General features: G+C 40.1%; 1 protein-coding gene across 1 annotated transcript; it reads left to right on the top strand.

Moving 5' to 3' along the window:
* The first annotated feature begins 1593 nt into the window (after positions 1-1593).
* kng1 (kininogen 1) lies at positions 1594-12851 on the top strand. Its single transcript, XM_088349398.1, has 8 exons — positions 1594-1814; positions 4989-5129; positions 6095-6211; positions 9296-9371; positions 11376-11545; positions 11609-11719; positions 11804-11902; positions 12379-12851. The coding sequence occupies exons 1-8, from the start codon at positions 1758-1760 to the stop codon at positions 12631-12633; spliced, it is 1026 nt and encodes a 341-aa protein (XP_088205524.1). The 5' UTR covers positions 1594-1757; the 3' UTR covers positions 12634-12851.
* Positions 12852-16376: the final 3525 nt, after the last annotated feature.

Here is a 16376-nt window from a genome sequence, read left to right as displayed (position 1 = left end):
CCTTTGGCAATCGTTTGGCGCGCCGGAGCGCGCTCTCTGATTTGCTGACGTTCACTTCTTAAGCGGTCAGCGTCCAGACAAGGACGTCCGATCGTACTCCTGTGTTCCTGTGTGTTTCGCCAGATTAGCAAGTACCAAAGACTACTCTCCTGTTTTGATTCCTGCCTTTGGTTCCGACCCGTTTCTGCCCCGCGTTTACGAGCTACTCTCCTGCCCTGGCCATCGAGCTGCCCGCTAAGACGTATTGATTCTGCCTACCTGTCACGGGACTGCCGTCCGTCCGATCGCTGCAAAACTTCAGCTCCCGCTAAGAGAAGTGCCACTTCCGCGTCACGAGCGACCTGCTCCCCACAATCAGCGATAACTGGATCGTGGGTGCCAGCTTACATCTCCTTTCAAATGAAACTAAGAAACTAACGCAATTGGATTCCCATCTCCCTTCCTGGTTCCTGACAGATATTACATTTGTTTAGGTCCAGAGCAGTGTTTGAGAACAAGTTATGACAATAAACTGGTCAAACAATCGACATCTCGATTTTTATCTGGGTTAAAGGGCAATAAAAGGTGACATCTATCATCAGGAAGACATATCCATTCACCTTCTCCATAATTTCCACCAGTCATACTGAATGCCCACAACTGGAGCGGTACCAGCTTAACGTTCATTACAGAAGATAAAGTCTGAAGTGTGTTTGTAAATTTTCACCAGAAGCTCCCACCATAAGATGCTGCAAAAAGCTTGTCATGGCACCAAACCTGAGTATGTCTCATCTGTAGACAGGAGTCATGACAACAAAAGTCAAACTCAGCTCAAAAACTGAAGTCAAGTCAAGTCATGTTTATTTGTGACACCCTTAATCACAAGGAGTCTAAAAGGGCTGCACATATCACAGATGATTGCAAACTACAGACTATTATTTCACCATCCTCTGATCTAAAACCGACAAGAGGGTAAGGAAAAACCATAGGAAGGGACCCCACATTAGGTAATGAGTGACATCCATTCTTTTATCTCAGTGAGGCAGGCCTCCAAATGTCCACAGCTTAGCGGGGCAGATTCCTCCATCGGAAGATATAGTTGAGTGTCAACTGCGTAGAATAAAAGTGAGATTTTTTTGGGGGAGGTTCGAAACATTCTCCGTTTCCATGCAGTGCATTATGTTAAGATGGTAGAAAAGTTGCCTTGAGGTTTAATCAAATCAAACTAATAAATTTTCTGTGCAGCGGTTCGGGGGTGGTCAAGGGGGAAAAAAGCTGAATGAAAAGTTCAGTGGCCTGGTTGATACCAAGCAGTGGAGGCCAAAGGTCATTGGGGACAAAGTACCAGCTAAGTACACAAACGTGCAAATGCCGAACGTCAGGCGAACTCTTCGACACAAAATTAGACGAAATTGATTCTTTTTAGCAGCCCAAATTGAAAGCATTCAAAGATGAGTATTAAAAAGTGTGTATCAGCAGAAGACGTTTTGGGGGAAATCACAGATGTTGCCTGACGCGCTGCTGTCTCTTTCTCTGACTTTGACTGAGCGGGTCAAACAAACAAGCAAACATTTGCTCTCCTGAAAAATTGCGTGTCCATGCATGTGTGTTGTGTTCGCCCTCGTGTCCTTTGCGTCGATCATTGAGTCATCGTCCCTCTCAACACCTCCAGTACTGGCCGGGGAAAAACTCCATTTGGGCGATTTTTCGTTTCGATCCAGTTGTGACGTCTGAAATTCGTTTCCACTTTGCCTGACAGAGTACAAGACGCTAGGGTGATGATGAACGGGACGGTTTTGACTTTGCTGCTCCTGCTGGGCATCGTATTTGGCCAGGTAATACCTTTTAAGAGCCAACCAATACTAATTGCTATTTTTGTGTGTGTCTAACATAATTATAAACGTATTGCGGCTGCTTTCAAACAACAAAATAGAGCTTATGCGGAAAAAAGAAATCTCTATATCAGGGGTCTCCAATGGGGTTCCAGGTAGCCCCTAAGAACACCTGAGTAGTCTGCAGACAGGTTCTGAAAATAGATCACCAGTGAGCGGTCATTGCAATTTTCTAGTAAATTTGATTTCTAACTAACATGTTTTAGTGCAAGGGTCCCTAAGGACCGCAAACCTTTCTCTTCTCTAACGAGGGCCTGGTGTCGAAAAAGTATGAAGACTGCAAATGTATTGTTTTCCAGAAGGCCACAATCAAAAACCCTTCCGGATACTTCACAGAACAAAATGAAATGAATAATCACCAAATAACACTGTGGGTTCTTCACAGAACAAAATCCATGGAAGAGAAACCTTCTATCGTGCCATGCACATTCTTAATACTTCCAAAATCAGCCTACTTGTTAGAGCACCGGACCACCTGTAGTATAGATGACTTGTGAAAAGGCATTAGATTTCATTATCACACTGTTCCTAGTCATGGTATCAGACATGTGTCGCTTACAATGCTTAAATGGAATAGAAGAATAGAATAGAATTTTTGTTCATTGTAACATGTGAAATGCACAATAAAATTACCATTCGTCTGCGGACTAAAGACAGCGTGATAATGAGATAAAACCTAATGGACCTTCATATGTCATTTATCTCACTAGTAGTTCAGTGATAAGAGTTTGGACATCAAATTATTTTCTAGGTAAAACAAAATAATAATGCGCGTCAAAATTCTGTAGGGCATTGTTCAGGGGGCCGGAACAAATGTGTAGATGTGCGGTATCCGGCCCCCAGGCCGTAATTTGGGGCCACTGTTTCGGTGTTTAACTGAGCCTACTATAACCTTACTTTTAATAATCAAATTTGGTAATAACATAATAATAAACCAGTAATAGCTTAAGTTATACATCATATATATTTTATATCAAAATGGTAACCCTTTGCACTAATTGAAACTTAACGACTAATAATTACAACATGTAATAGCATAGTAACAACATAGTAATAACATAAGTTGTTATTCTAGAAATGTATTTTTAAATGGTATCCCTTGGTGCCAATCAGTAACAAAAAGTAGCTATCAGCTTCGTAAAGGTTGGTGACCCCTGCTCTATTTACACTGAGAAAGAGCAAATAATCCTTAAAATATGCAAGATTATCTTAATTTGTTCTTTACTTATTCGAAAATGTTTTTAAATGGGCAAAATGTGTCACTAGCTACACAAATCAATGTTGGCGATTTTAAGGATTATAGCTCAGTTTACTAGATAAACTAATAACAATTTAAAACTGACTAAAGTATTCCCTGTATTGTGCAACCGAAAATGAGTGCTACAAAGCACAAAGAAGGTAAAAACTACGGAGACTTAAAATGACCAAACTGCACTAGTTTTCTCCTCATTTTTTTGTCCATCCAGACACAAGGTTTTTCGGGGGTAACAATAGCAGCAAGATGTCGGGCAATCATGTCACCTACCTCAAGGTTAAACATGTTAAAAAAAAAAAGAAAAGCAATATTTAAAAATATATTTCTCTAAAACAGATTATTTCTAATTTTACTAGAATAGAATGTGAAAAAATGAATGTAAAATGATCAAACCTTAAATTGAGTTAGTTAAAAATCAAACAAATCAATAATTATTAGTTTTCTAACCAAAAGCAGGCATTAAATACCAGGTTTGTTTGGACAGATACCAGTGCAAATATTTACTTTTTGAGTACTCACTGATCCTGAGTAAAAACTTCAATAGCACATCGTAAACCTTTCTTTTGACACGGAGTGGTTAGTCAGTGTAGCATCAAATACTGGCGAGGAGGACTTGATTTCTCTGTTGTTGTTGTTTTTATTTATTTATAAGTATTATAGTAGACATCAGCAGTCTACATTAGTATTAGTTACCTTAAAGAGACAATGTATATTTTTTAAATGTCAAGGTTTTTTTTTAATGGTCAAGTCAAGCAATGTTTATTTGTATAGCCCTTAATCACAAGGAGTCTCAAAGAGCTGCAGATACCACAGATTATTGCAAAATATAGACTATTATTACCATCCCCTGATCTGAAACCTACATGAGGGAAAGGGAAAACTGAAAAACCTCAACATGAGGAAAATGAAACTTGCACTTATTTTCACTCACCTTTTTTACAAACTTTTCCCCCAGAATTGCACGCATGATAATTAAAAATTTCAACATGAGGTAAATAAAGAAACCTTGGGAAGTTAACATAAAATATAGGTCATTCATAAGCTATAAAATGGAAGTGTGTTTAAACCTAGATTCAAACGTTCCCACTGAGGTCTCAGATCGAATCTCAGGGGGAAGAGCATTCCACAGCAGCGAATGGAGAACGCTTTTGAACCTGCGGTTCTCTTCTTGGCTCTAGGGATCACTAGTAGACCAGCATTTTCAGAGTGAAGGCTTCCCTGTGCGGATTTTGCATGTTCTTGCCGTGCCATGCATGTCAGGTTAATTGGCTGGTCCAAATTGTCCCTAGGAGTGAATGAGCGAGTGAGTTGTCTGTGTCTGTGTGCCCTGCGACTGGCTGGCAAACAGTTCAGGGTGTCCCCTGCCCACTGCCCGAAGACGGTTGGCATGGGGTCCAGCACCCCCGCGACCCTTCTGAGGATGCAAATAATGGATGGGTGGAGGCCACCTAGAGGGAGCTGACATGATTGTCCACCATCTGGGTACCCTCAAAATCCCAAAACCTTAATTAATTAGAAGAAAATGGTGTGGTCACATTGAATCCTCGTAGTTTGTAATCTCCCTTGTGCTTTTAGCACTTGTTTTTGCTTGTGCTACACAATGCAGCGACATCCTGTAGTCAAATATTACAGTGTCCTTCTATAACAAGTCCTTTATTGGGACAGAACGTAAGTCAAGGAATAGAATAATTTCATAGGAAATAAATGCCTAATAAATAGCCTGTATGTTTTACTTTAGTTTGGGTAGATGAATCCAAAGCTCCATAATGGGGGTCCGAAACAGTTCAAACGCCAAGGTGGGCTTGGTTCTTCTTTCACGGGAACTTGCCATCAAAGTCATTTCTGTTTCTTTACTCCTGAAGGACGACGTTCAGCCGGGCGTCCACATCTTCTGCGACGACCCGTCTGTGGAGAAGGCTGTCGTTGGCGCTTTAGACACCTACAACGACGCTTTGACCACCAGCTACAAGTTGGCCCACTTTCAGATTTTAACAGCCAGCAAGGTAAACACCATCGTATGACTTTATTGAGACTTGAAAATTGATTGAGATACAAGAATTGTTGTCATGGTGAAAGAGGACAAACTTTTCTTCCTCCTCTCGTTTGTTCATCATCTGTGCTGCGAGACGCTGAGCCGGCCCAAGGCATTAGCGAGTGAAGCGGCTGCTTAAGGTCCCGCAACCACTAGGGGGGCTCCCAAAGAGTAATTCACTTTTTTAGTCCCCATTCTCACTTTGTGTGTCCACTTAAAAATGCTTATACAGAAATATAACAAAAAATACTACACAATAACAACAAAATCAAATATCAAATATAGTGTACACACTAATAGGGAGTCAGCCATGCAAGGCGCCTACCTGCTTATTGGGGGCATTAGGGATTCAGTGTCTTGCCCAAGGAAACTTCGACATATAACACGGAGGAGCCGGGAATCGAACCTGTGTCCTCTTGATCCCCAGACCAGCCATCGACCTCCTGAGCTAATGCAAAAGTGAATTAAAAAGTAGCCAGCTATTTCAATGTTGGGAACTATAAGACAAAAAGTGGCACCAAATCAACACATTTTAATTAATAGTGCTTATTAAAAACCATAAAATTTTCATTTTGTGGTCGGGCAGCGGGGGGGTTTCTGATAAAGCATGAAGGGCCGCACGAGGCCCGTGGGCCAGTTTGCCCACCCCTGATTTAAAACATAGTAGAAACTGTATAACGACTTGATGAATGGATACATTGAGACGTCAAGTGAATAAAACAAGAAGTTTATAAGTAACTACATTCAAATATACGGATACACATAAATTGGATTAATTACGACTAAATGATAAACATGATAAAGGTTTTGACCGGAAAACTCACCATATGTGTGGTGAAAAATGTGTATATTAAAACAATCCCTCTATCAGACCAAAATCAAACCAATACGTGAACATGACTACAACATCATTACTGTGTCTTTTTGTTTCCTCAGACAGAGAATGGCTCCGAATCGTTCTACTCGCTGCAGTTCACCAGCAGGAGGAGCGACTGCCTGGCCGGAAGTTCTACGCCTTACACCGATTGCAACTATCACCCTTACGGACGCAAAGTAAAGCACTGATTTCAAAGTTTAGTTCGTCAGCAGATAAGTTCTCTAAAATCTGGGGCCCAATTTGTAAAAAAACTGTACGCACAAACCAAGGCCTTTTGTAAGCAACGTTTGGTACTTTTTTTTAAAAAACAAACCTGACTGGAGTATGTACGGGCTTTTACGGGAGGTCTGATCCTGCCCAACGCACAAATATTTGAGGAACGAGAAACTACAGCCCAACGGCAGATGGATGAAACCAAAGGAAGTATCTGAAATCGAGACAGTTTTGCCAAAATAAAAAAGTCAAATATTATTTTTCACATAACACATATGAAAAGTATACAGACGCTCCCCAACTTACGACCATTCTACTTACGAACATTTTTTATTGGGATGTCGAAAAATATCCGGACATTGCTGTAAATTAGATTATGTATTGGGTGCACCTTTTTCCGAGTACAGGACATAACTGTAGTGCTTCTTTCCGCTGCTACAGGCGTGTAGCGCTGTGAGAGCTCACCCAGTATCCACCCTGAAGAAGAAATCCGGCTTCTACTTCCTAGTTCTTGTGTAAACATACTATGTGTACTGAATATTTAGCGCGATCAGAACTTTGACGTTTTTATCGTTTAATATCTCATGCATCCATTAAATATGGTTAGTGTAAAGTGTAAAGAAGAGGCGAGCCGTTTCTTTTAAAATGAAAGTGAAATAAGAAAGCTTGATGCGGTTGAGGAAATGGTGGGAACGCTTTTTATCGGTCACTTTTTACCACGGAGGAGGAAGTTACCTAACTGTCGAAGCGCATCTTCAAAAAGTAAGTTAAACTCAACTTTATTTATTTTTATAGAGCATGTTATTTTATGAAATGTTCATTTTTTAGAACAAAACAATACAGGTTACTTATACTAGCCTTAAACATACTTATGTAAACCTTAAACATACAAAACATAGCACTGAAGCAACTTACAACCAAATGCAACTAACAAAAGATCGTCCCGGAACCTCGTTCGTAAGTAGAGCAGCGTCTGTATTTAAAAAAACAAAGTCAGAGGTGTAATGGACATTGACCGTCCCCGGAAGTACAGTACACACCAAAACATATAAATAAATTGTTCAGTTATTAATATTCAAAAGTTTTGATTGATTACTTAAATGTCACGGTCGTTGTGCATGACAATTGGTAAAGTGGGATACAATCAGGGTATCCTCCCCAGATGTAGCTCACCGTTTTTACCCGTAGAGCCATAAAATTAAAATATATTTTTTGAAATTGAGAGAGCCACACCATATATTCTAAGACAAAATCCAACAAAACTACCAAACCCGCTCGCTAGACAAAAACTAATGCTTCAGCACATTTTATTGTGCAGTGTGTCATTCGATTATTTGATCAAATCTATAAAATAATAATAACGCTAGAGCCTGTAACCCATACCAAAACATATACCACTTAAAATTTGTCTCTTTCCCTCAGTTACTCTACTACTAGCAAACTCCTTTTGTAAAAATGTCAAAAAATACTGCCAACGATAAGTATATTGTCTGAGATAATATACACTGAGCGAGAGAGCGAAGGGAATGCCGTGTGCTTTGTGCAGACATCCGCCCACCTCTACCGCTCACCCAATCAGATTGCTCTGAGTTGTTTGCTGGTGTTTTGGATGTTTTCTGGGGGTTTTCATCATAGAGTATCTTACTAGTGAACTACAGACTTAAATGATGATTCTTAGCGACCTACTGCCAAAATGGGGCGGCAGTAGCTCAGGAGGTAAACCGCTCGTCCTGGAATCAAGAGTTCGCAGGTTTGATTCGAGGCTCCTCCATGTTATATGTCGAAATGTCCATGGGAAAGAATCTGAATCCCTAATGCCCCCGATAAGTAGGTAGTTGCCTTGCATGGCTGACGCTGCTATCGGTTAGTTAGTGTATGTAAATGGAAGAGTGTGAACCACATTGTAAAGCGCTTTGGGAGGTCTTCATTGAAATTTGTTGGTGTGACACCGGATGCCACTGCGGTTGATTGGTTAGCGAGTCCACGGCACAGTTCTGAGGTCATGGTTTCAAATACAGCTACCAGCCTTCTTGTGCGGAGTTTGCATGTTCTCCCCTTGTTTGCGTGGGTTTCCTCTGGGCACTCCCGTTTTCTTCCACAATCCAAAAACATGCATGTCAGGTTAAATGGCCGGTCGGAATTGTCCCTAGGTTTGGGTGAGCGAGTGTGTGCCCTGCCGGTTAAGGGTGTCTCCTGCCCACTGCCCGAGGATAGCTGGGATGGGCCCGCGACCCTACTGAGAACAAGCAGTGCAGATAATGGATGGATGGTGTGACACCCTGACTGTGAACTGTAGTTAAGAATGTGCTCTATATATACTAGACTGAACCAGTTGCAAATTTAGCATTGCTGCGGCTTCTAAGGTACCAAAATCGGGGTCTAACTACATGACTTTGGATCGCTGCAGAGAAATGTGCCATTGCCTAATTTTATCAGCAAGCCAGATGTACTCATGAATAGAGCGATATATGGCTCGCAAGCCATGGTTTGCCTGCTTTGGCCGATTAAAAGATGGCTGGATATAAAAAGACGCATATACAGGAAGACCAACGATGGCTTACTGGCACAGCTTGAAAAATGTGGTGCATGGGAGACTTCGGAGGGATCGGATTTTTTTTTTCCATTGTTAACAGCATTTGCCTCATGCTGCCACTCCTCTGATTTTTTTTTTGCATTCGTGATGCCAATGCAGAATCCCCTCCAAATAAAATGTATTTCTGACAATCCACCTCACCTTAAAGAACCTCTAATTCGCATTGTGAATTAGCGCTTTTTGGTTCTTTTTTCCTTTAGCCATCTTTGTGTTCGGAATGTTTGAATATTCATCAAGGGTGTTCCTCCGGCCTCTTATAGGCATAAAAGAGCAGTTCCCTCATGTGCGCCAACTTTAGAGTTAATTGTGATATATAAAGAGAAACCGGTATGTTACGTGCGCACGTGCTGTTTTAAAAGAGTGAAGATTTCCTGTGTTTCCTCCATACGCCACCTTTGGTGACCTTTCCTACACACAGTTTTATAAATGAGGCTCCTGGTCTGATTTCCTGCAGGCGCCTTTGTCATGCAACGCCACAGTCGTCGTGACAGAGAGCGAAATGAACACCAAACAGGTGGACTGTCTACTGGGTAAGTCATAAGTCAAGTTACATTTAAAACTGGACTACAGGGAGTGCAGAATTATTAGGCAAATGAGTATTTTGACCACATCATCCTCTTTATGCATGTTGTCTTACTCCAAGCTGTATAGGCTCGAAAGCCTACTACCAATTAAGCATATCAGGTGATGTGCATCTCTGTAATGAGAAGGGGTGTGGTCTAATGACATCAACACCCTATATCAGGTGTGCATAATTATTAGGCAACTTCCTTTCCTTTGGCAAAATGGGTCAGAAGAGGGACTTGACAGGCTCTGAAAAGTCAAAAATAGTGAGATATCTTGCAGAGGGATGCAGCACTCTTAAAATTGCCAAGCTTCTGAAGCGTGATCATCGGACAATCAAGCATTACATTCAAAATAGTCAACAGGGTCGCAAGAAGCGTGTAGAAAAACCAAGGAGCAAAATAACTGCCCGTGAACTGAGAAAAGTCAAGCGTACAACTGCCAAGATGCCACTTGCCACCAGTTTTGCCATATTTCAGAGCTGCAACATCACTGGAGTGCCCAAAAGCACAAGGTGTGCAATACTCAGAGACATGGCCAAGGTAAGAAAGGCTGAAAAACGACCACCACTGAACAAGACACACAAGCTGAAACGTCAAGACTGGGCCAAGAAAAATCTCAAGACGGATTTTTCTAAGGTTTTATGGACTGATGAAATGAGAGTGAGTCTTGATGGGCCAGATGGATGGGCCCGTGGCTGGATCGGTAAAGGGCAGAGAGCTCCAGTCCGCCTCAGACGCCAGCAAGGTGGAGGTGGGGTACTGGTATGGGCTGGTATCATCAAAGATGAGCTTGTGGGGCCTTTTCGGGTTGAGGATGGACTCAAGCTCAACTCCCAGTCCTACTGCCAGTTTCTGGAAGACACCTTCTTCAAGCAGTGGTACAGGAAGAAGTCCGCATCCTTCAAGAAAAACATGATTTTCATGCAGGACAACGCTCCATCACACGCATCCAAGTACTCCACAGCGTGTCTGGCAAGAAAGGGTCTAAAAGAAGAAAAACTAATGACATGGCCTCCTTGTTCACCTGATCTGAACCCCATAGAGAACCTGTGGTCCCTCATCAAATGTGAGATTTACAAGGAGGGAAAACAGTACACCTCTCTGAACAGTGTCTGGGAGGCTGTGGTTGCTGCTGCACGCAATGTTGATCGTGAACAGATCAAAGCACTGACAGAATACATGGATGGCAGGCTTTTGAGTGTCCTTGCAAAGAAAGGTGGCTATATTGGTCACTGATTTGTTTTTGTTTTGTTTTTGAATGTCAGAAATGTATATTTGTGAATGTTGAGCTGTTATATTGGTTTCCCTGAAAATAAATAATTGAAATGGGTATACATTTGTTTTTTGTTAAGTTGCCTAATAATTATGCACAGTAATAGTCACCTGCACACACAGATATCCTCCTAAAATAGCTAAAACTAAAAAAGCCCCACTCCAACTTCCAAAATATTCAGCTTTGATATTAATGAGACTTTTGGGTTCATTAAGAACATGGTTGTTGTTCAATAATAAAATTAATCCTCAAAAATACAACTTGCCTAATAATTCTGCACTCCCTGTAGTGATAAACCATTGGATGCTTCCACTGCATGAAAGGAGATCAAATCTAGCTAAAAATGTGCTGCAGAGAAAAAAACAATGTTTGCCACAAAAATCAATATAGCACAGCACAAGAAAGAACACAAACATTTGCATTGTCGGAAGAGTTTGTCATCTGGAAAAACAGTTGCCCCTTAACCTAATGTCCCTGTTGTCATTTTGACAATACTCTCAAGCAACGGATTCGCCTTCCAGGTGAAGACATGGAGGGGTAGAGTTTCTTGAAATTGATATTGTATGTAAGTAAAAAATGAATAAATAAATTAAATTAAATTAAATAATTACAAAATAAATGTTGGTCCCTTTAGCATTGTAATTTACAAAAAGACCTCTCTGAAACGTGTGTGGATTTCATAATTTTTTTCCCAGACGATCATATCGTGCCAGAGCGCGCTGCCTGCCTGGGTTGCCCAATGGAGATCAGCGAGAACTCGGAGGACATCAAGGTCCCTCTATCCGTCTCCATCTCCAAGTACAACTCCATCTCCAACCACACACACCTCTTTAGTCTTAACAATGTCGGACACGCAACGAGACAGGTAAAACCGTCGACTCAAAGTTCTTAGAGAGAGCGACTTTAAACGTCCCGGCGGCGGTTTCAGGTAGTGGCGGGTTTTCGATTCAAACTAAGATTTGACATGAGGAAGACTACCTGCGCTAAAGAGGAAAACAACGAACTCAGTGACCTGTGTGCACACGACAACGAGACAGTGGTAAACATGTTTGTCTTGCTGCGGATGACGTTTTGCCAGGCGGGTTCCTTAAAAGTGCTCACTGCTGTGTGTGTTTGCGTGCAGGAGATCATTAACTGTCATTCCACTGTGGATGTGGCGCCATGGAGACATGTCCCCCCTCAAGCCAATGTAGAATGCAGTGACGGTCCTTTGCCTCCTCAGGTAGGCAGAATTTACCATATGCTCTATTGGATGGATGGATGGATGCATGGGTAGATTGATTGATTGATACAAAAATAGAGCTATACAAAGAGCTAAGTAGATATAGGGAAATAACTCAGTATATAAAGAGAAATAACTTGGTAACTCAAGAGAAAGAACTAGATAAAGAGAAAGAACGCTGGGTAGATAGTGAGAGCTGACTGACAGACAGAGAGACAGACAGGCAGGCAGACAGAACTACATAGGTAAGTACATAGAGCACGCTTACATAGGTAGGTAGGTAGGATGGTAGAAATGGGTAGAGAGCAATACATTGGACATAGATAGATCGACAGACAGACGACGTCTTTCATTAAAAAATCGACAAAACCAAATGTGATGATCGCAGGTGATAATCAAGATCATCTCAAGAGCCGTAGAAAACACTCTAACAGGCTATGACTTTGACCTATGTGATCTACCCACATTTTATGCAGGCCTCGACATATAGCCGGCGGCTGCCCCCCGGCTGGACACCCTTCCGCGGAAGCCCCAACATAACGCCACCAGAAAAAGAGGAATCGTCCGAGGAGGACGTCGCAGCTGTGGATGCCGCCAAAGTCAACCCTTTCCACTGCCCGTCCAAGCCATGGAAGAAATTTCGCCCTGTCAAACCGGTGGCCCCCCCACCCGAGGACGCGACTCCAGCCCCCACTAGCAGGCCTCTTCTTGATGAAGACCTTCTGGCTTGAGCATCTTTCTGTCCCTGGACTGATCCAAATGTCGCAAAAAAAGATGAAATTGAGACAGAATTTGTTTAGCAGTTCGCTGAATGCATCGACATTTGTATATAGCAGCGGTGGGTTGTCATGGCCTGCAAGGCCTTCTCTGCTGGCCTAAAAAGTATCTGAATCATGTGATGTTAATTATATTTTGTCCATGAATACTTATTAAATGATTCACAATTGTCTGTCTTCCTCCTTTAATTGTTTTCCCCCTGGTTGCGCTGCTTCCAGATGAGTGCTTTCTTATTCAAGCATTTAACCAATAGCATTTCAGCCATTACCTGTTGCAAGGGTTAGAAATCTATCCGGAGGCCTTCACAACCTGTTCTGCAGGCCCTGAGACTTAAAATAAGTGACGATAAAGATGTTGTTTAAGCAAATTACATTTTGAGTTGGTGAGGCCAGAACCTTCCAGAAGGCCAATGGTAACATAGGCAGTTCCACAAACTAAGATTGGCCAGGGGAGGTAACGGAAGGTGAAGAAAAGGTGAAGAAAAAGATGCACTGCCGAACGAAAATTTTCAGCCCTAAATCGAATAAAAACTTATGCCAGAAATAAGACAAGACAGGCTCGACTTTAAGCATAAGCTCTGCTGGTGATAGAAAAAAAGAGATTATCTGTACATTATCTGTAATTTAGGATGGATTTTGTGCACAAATAAAAAGGATTTTAGGTGAGAAAAAAGTGGCTATATTCCACATTAATATAAACTTTATGAAGTTATTATTGATGTTTTTATATGTGTCGCAGCTATAGCTCTAGTACCATTTTTTACAGCCATAAAATAATTATTCACAGTAAGATTGATTTAGACGCAACACTACTGAAGGCTTAGGTTTGAAATGGCCTGCCACTGGTAGAGTAATAAAACATTATGGGGGAGAATATAGAAAATTCCAATCAACCCTTACAGATAAATTATGTTTTTAGTGTTTGGGCTGCTGATGCTACCACGGAGGCGAGGAACCTGTGGCTCCCTGGAGTTTTTTTAAATGTTTGGAAAAAGAAAAAGAAGAGGAAGGGAAATACATATTTTTAAATATGATTTCTGAAGGAGTACAAACACAAATCAAGCATTACCGTTTTTCTAAGATATCTAAGTGTTGGGGAGACTAGGACAAGAGTGGCACCAAATCAACACATTTCAATCAGTAAATTTTTCAAACACATCCATCCATTATCTGCACCGCTTATCCTCAGTAGGGTCGCGCGGGTGCTGGAGCCAATCTCAGCTATCTTCTGGCAGTCGCTTGGCACACAGAGACAGACAACTTACTCGCTCATTATCACCTAGGGACAATTTGGACTGTCCAATTAACTTGACATGCATGTTTTTGGAAAATAGGAGGAAACCGGAGTGCCCAAAGGAAACCCACACAAGCATGGGGAGAACATGCAAACTCCACACCGTAAGGTTTGATCCCATGACCTCAGAACTGTGCCGCACATGCGCTAACCACTGCGCTGCAGTGCTGCCTGATTTTCAAACAATTTTATACGAATTATCATTCCATTTTGCCCATTTTTGTTTGACAGGGCGGGTGACAAAGCCTGAGGGGCCACATGAGGCCCGTGGTCCGTAGTTTGTCTGCTCCTGCTTAAGTGTTTAACCATAGCTTGAAATATTCAATCCTGTTGCGCTAACACCAACGACAAAAAGCACACACAAGATGAAGAATGTTCAACAAATGTATTTGTACATCTTTGCGGTCAGTCCAGGTACAAACAAACATTTACCCTGTCACCAGGAAGTCGTTCGGAAACACAGCGAGACTTTTAACGAGACAAACTTGTCTAACTTAAGGCATTCTTTCACCAGGACGTGCGACTCTTTTGCAAAAATGACATTATTCATCGGCTTCGATCTCATGCGGATACGTTGTGGGAAAAAAACATAGAAAGAGGAATTCAGTGGCACAATGGACATTCATAGTTTCGGCTAAGGTTTTGTCAGAAAGACATGTTATGGAAATGTAAAATATGTAGAATTAACATTCATTCAATGCATATAAAAATAGCAACATGGGAGATAATCATGTCATTGAAATGTACATTTACAATAAACGATGCATATTAAAAAAAGTTAATAGTAAAAAGGCTGCAAACTGCAAAAAGTTCACTAAGAAATATAAATAAAAAAAAAAAAATAATCATGAAATAAAAAAGTAACATTTGCTACTAATATTGACAGATTATTCCGCTCGTTTTTAATATTTGTCTTATTTTACCGATTTATTTTCAGATTTTTTTTTAGTTTAAGAAAATAAAAAAATGTTTTGCTTTTTCTTATTTTTTTTTATATTTAAGAGAAATATTTGAAATGAGAAAAATAAGCTGAAATTTCAGACAAATGTCTTTGTTTTAAACTTTATTTGTGTAAATTTCAAAAATTGAAACATTACAAATTACAACTTTTCATTTTTTTAATTTACCTGAAAAGGTTCGAATACAGAAAGGGGTTAAGGTTTTCCTATTTTATAAAATATATTTTTGAAGTAAAAATCATGAAAAATATTTCAAATAAGCAGAATAATCTGCCATGGGCCATGTGAGATACATTATTTATTCTATATTTTATATAGTATAAAATTGAAAGATTGTAAAGTAAGAACTGTCCACGTTTCTAAATTCACTACAAGCTTCATTTGTAGTGAAATAATGAGAATAGTACTCAAAATTATGACCAAAAATGAATTTGATTGGTTATTATTTTTAAGTGAATTAAGAAGAAATATTTAAAATGAGCAAAATAATCAGCCATCTACCATGTCAGATCAAATTCGTGTCTAATTTTCACTTAAAATAGATACAATAAATAAAATAAGCAAAACTTAGATTCTTCAATTTTCTAAATTTACTAGAATTACAGTAAACTAAGGAAAAACGTATTCAAAATTAGCAAAGAAAATAACATATCTTTCCTATTTTACTTATCTTATTAGTATAAATAGAACAACGGGTAGAAAATCATCAAAAATCTGTCATGTTGGACAAGTTTCCAGATTTTAAATGTAATTTTAACAATTTTATTTGAAATGTTTAAGAGACGATTTTCAGAATTGAGTACAAATATTACTTTTTCTGAAATTTACTAGAAAAAAAAGTAAAAATATATAAAAATAAGAAAAGTAAGACTTAAAAATAACATACATGTCTGCCAGTACATCATTGTTGGGTCATTTCCAAAGAATTGTCAGAAGTTGCTATCAACAATGAATTGCTCCCAATCAGAGTTTTTGTAGTGCAAGAGTTTTAATATCTCAATGTCCGTTTCGAGTTGTTGTAAAGGCCTCACAACATCAAGTCATATTCACAACGGAACAAAACACCTCGGAGAAATAAACGTGGAAGTCAAGTCAAGTGAAGTTTATTTGTACAGCCCTTAATCACAAAAAGTCTCAAAGGGCTGCACAGACCACAGATTATTGCAAACCACAGACCATTATGACACCATCCTCTGATCTAAAACCTACATGAGGGCAAGGAAAAACTCAAAAAACTCAACATGAGGAAAATGAAGACAAAAATATTAATTTCACATTCTATGTTTATAGAGTGCATACGTTTTTATGATCTTTTCACATTTGTTGACTCGAGCTGTTCGCCCAATTTGCGTTCAACTTGCTAACATTTTAGGCAACAGGGCAAAAAATATATAATTATCATACAAACAATCTACTTTTTTTAAGGTTTGAAATTTTATGTTATC

The sequence above is a fragment of the Urocampus carinirostris genome, chromosome 12, assembly GCF_059441175.1.
Source record: "Urocampus carinirostris isolate Australia breed hairy pipefish chromosome 12, RoL_Ucar_1.0, whole genome shotgun sequence".
NCBI classification, from domain to species: Eukaryota; Metazoa; Chordata; class Actinopteri; order Syngnathiformes; family Syngnathidae; genus Urocampus; species Urocampus carinirostris.
Note: the sequence above shows the minus strand (reverse complement) of the source record. Positions and strands in the feature narration are given on the sequence as shown.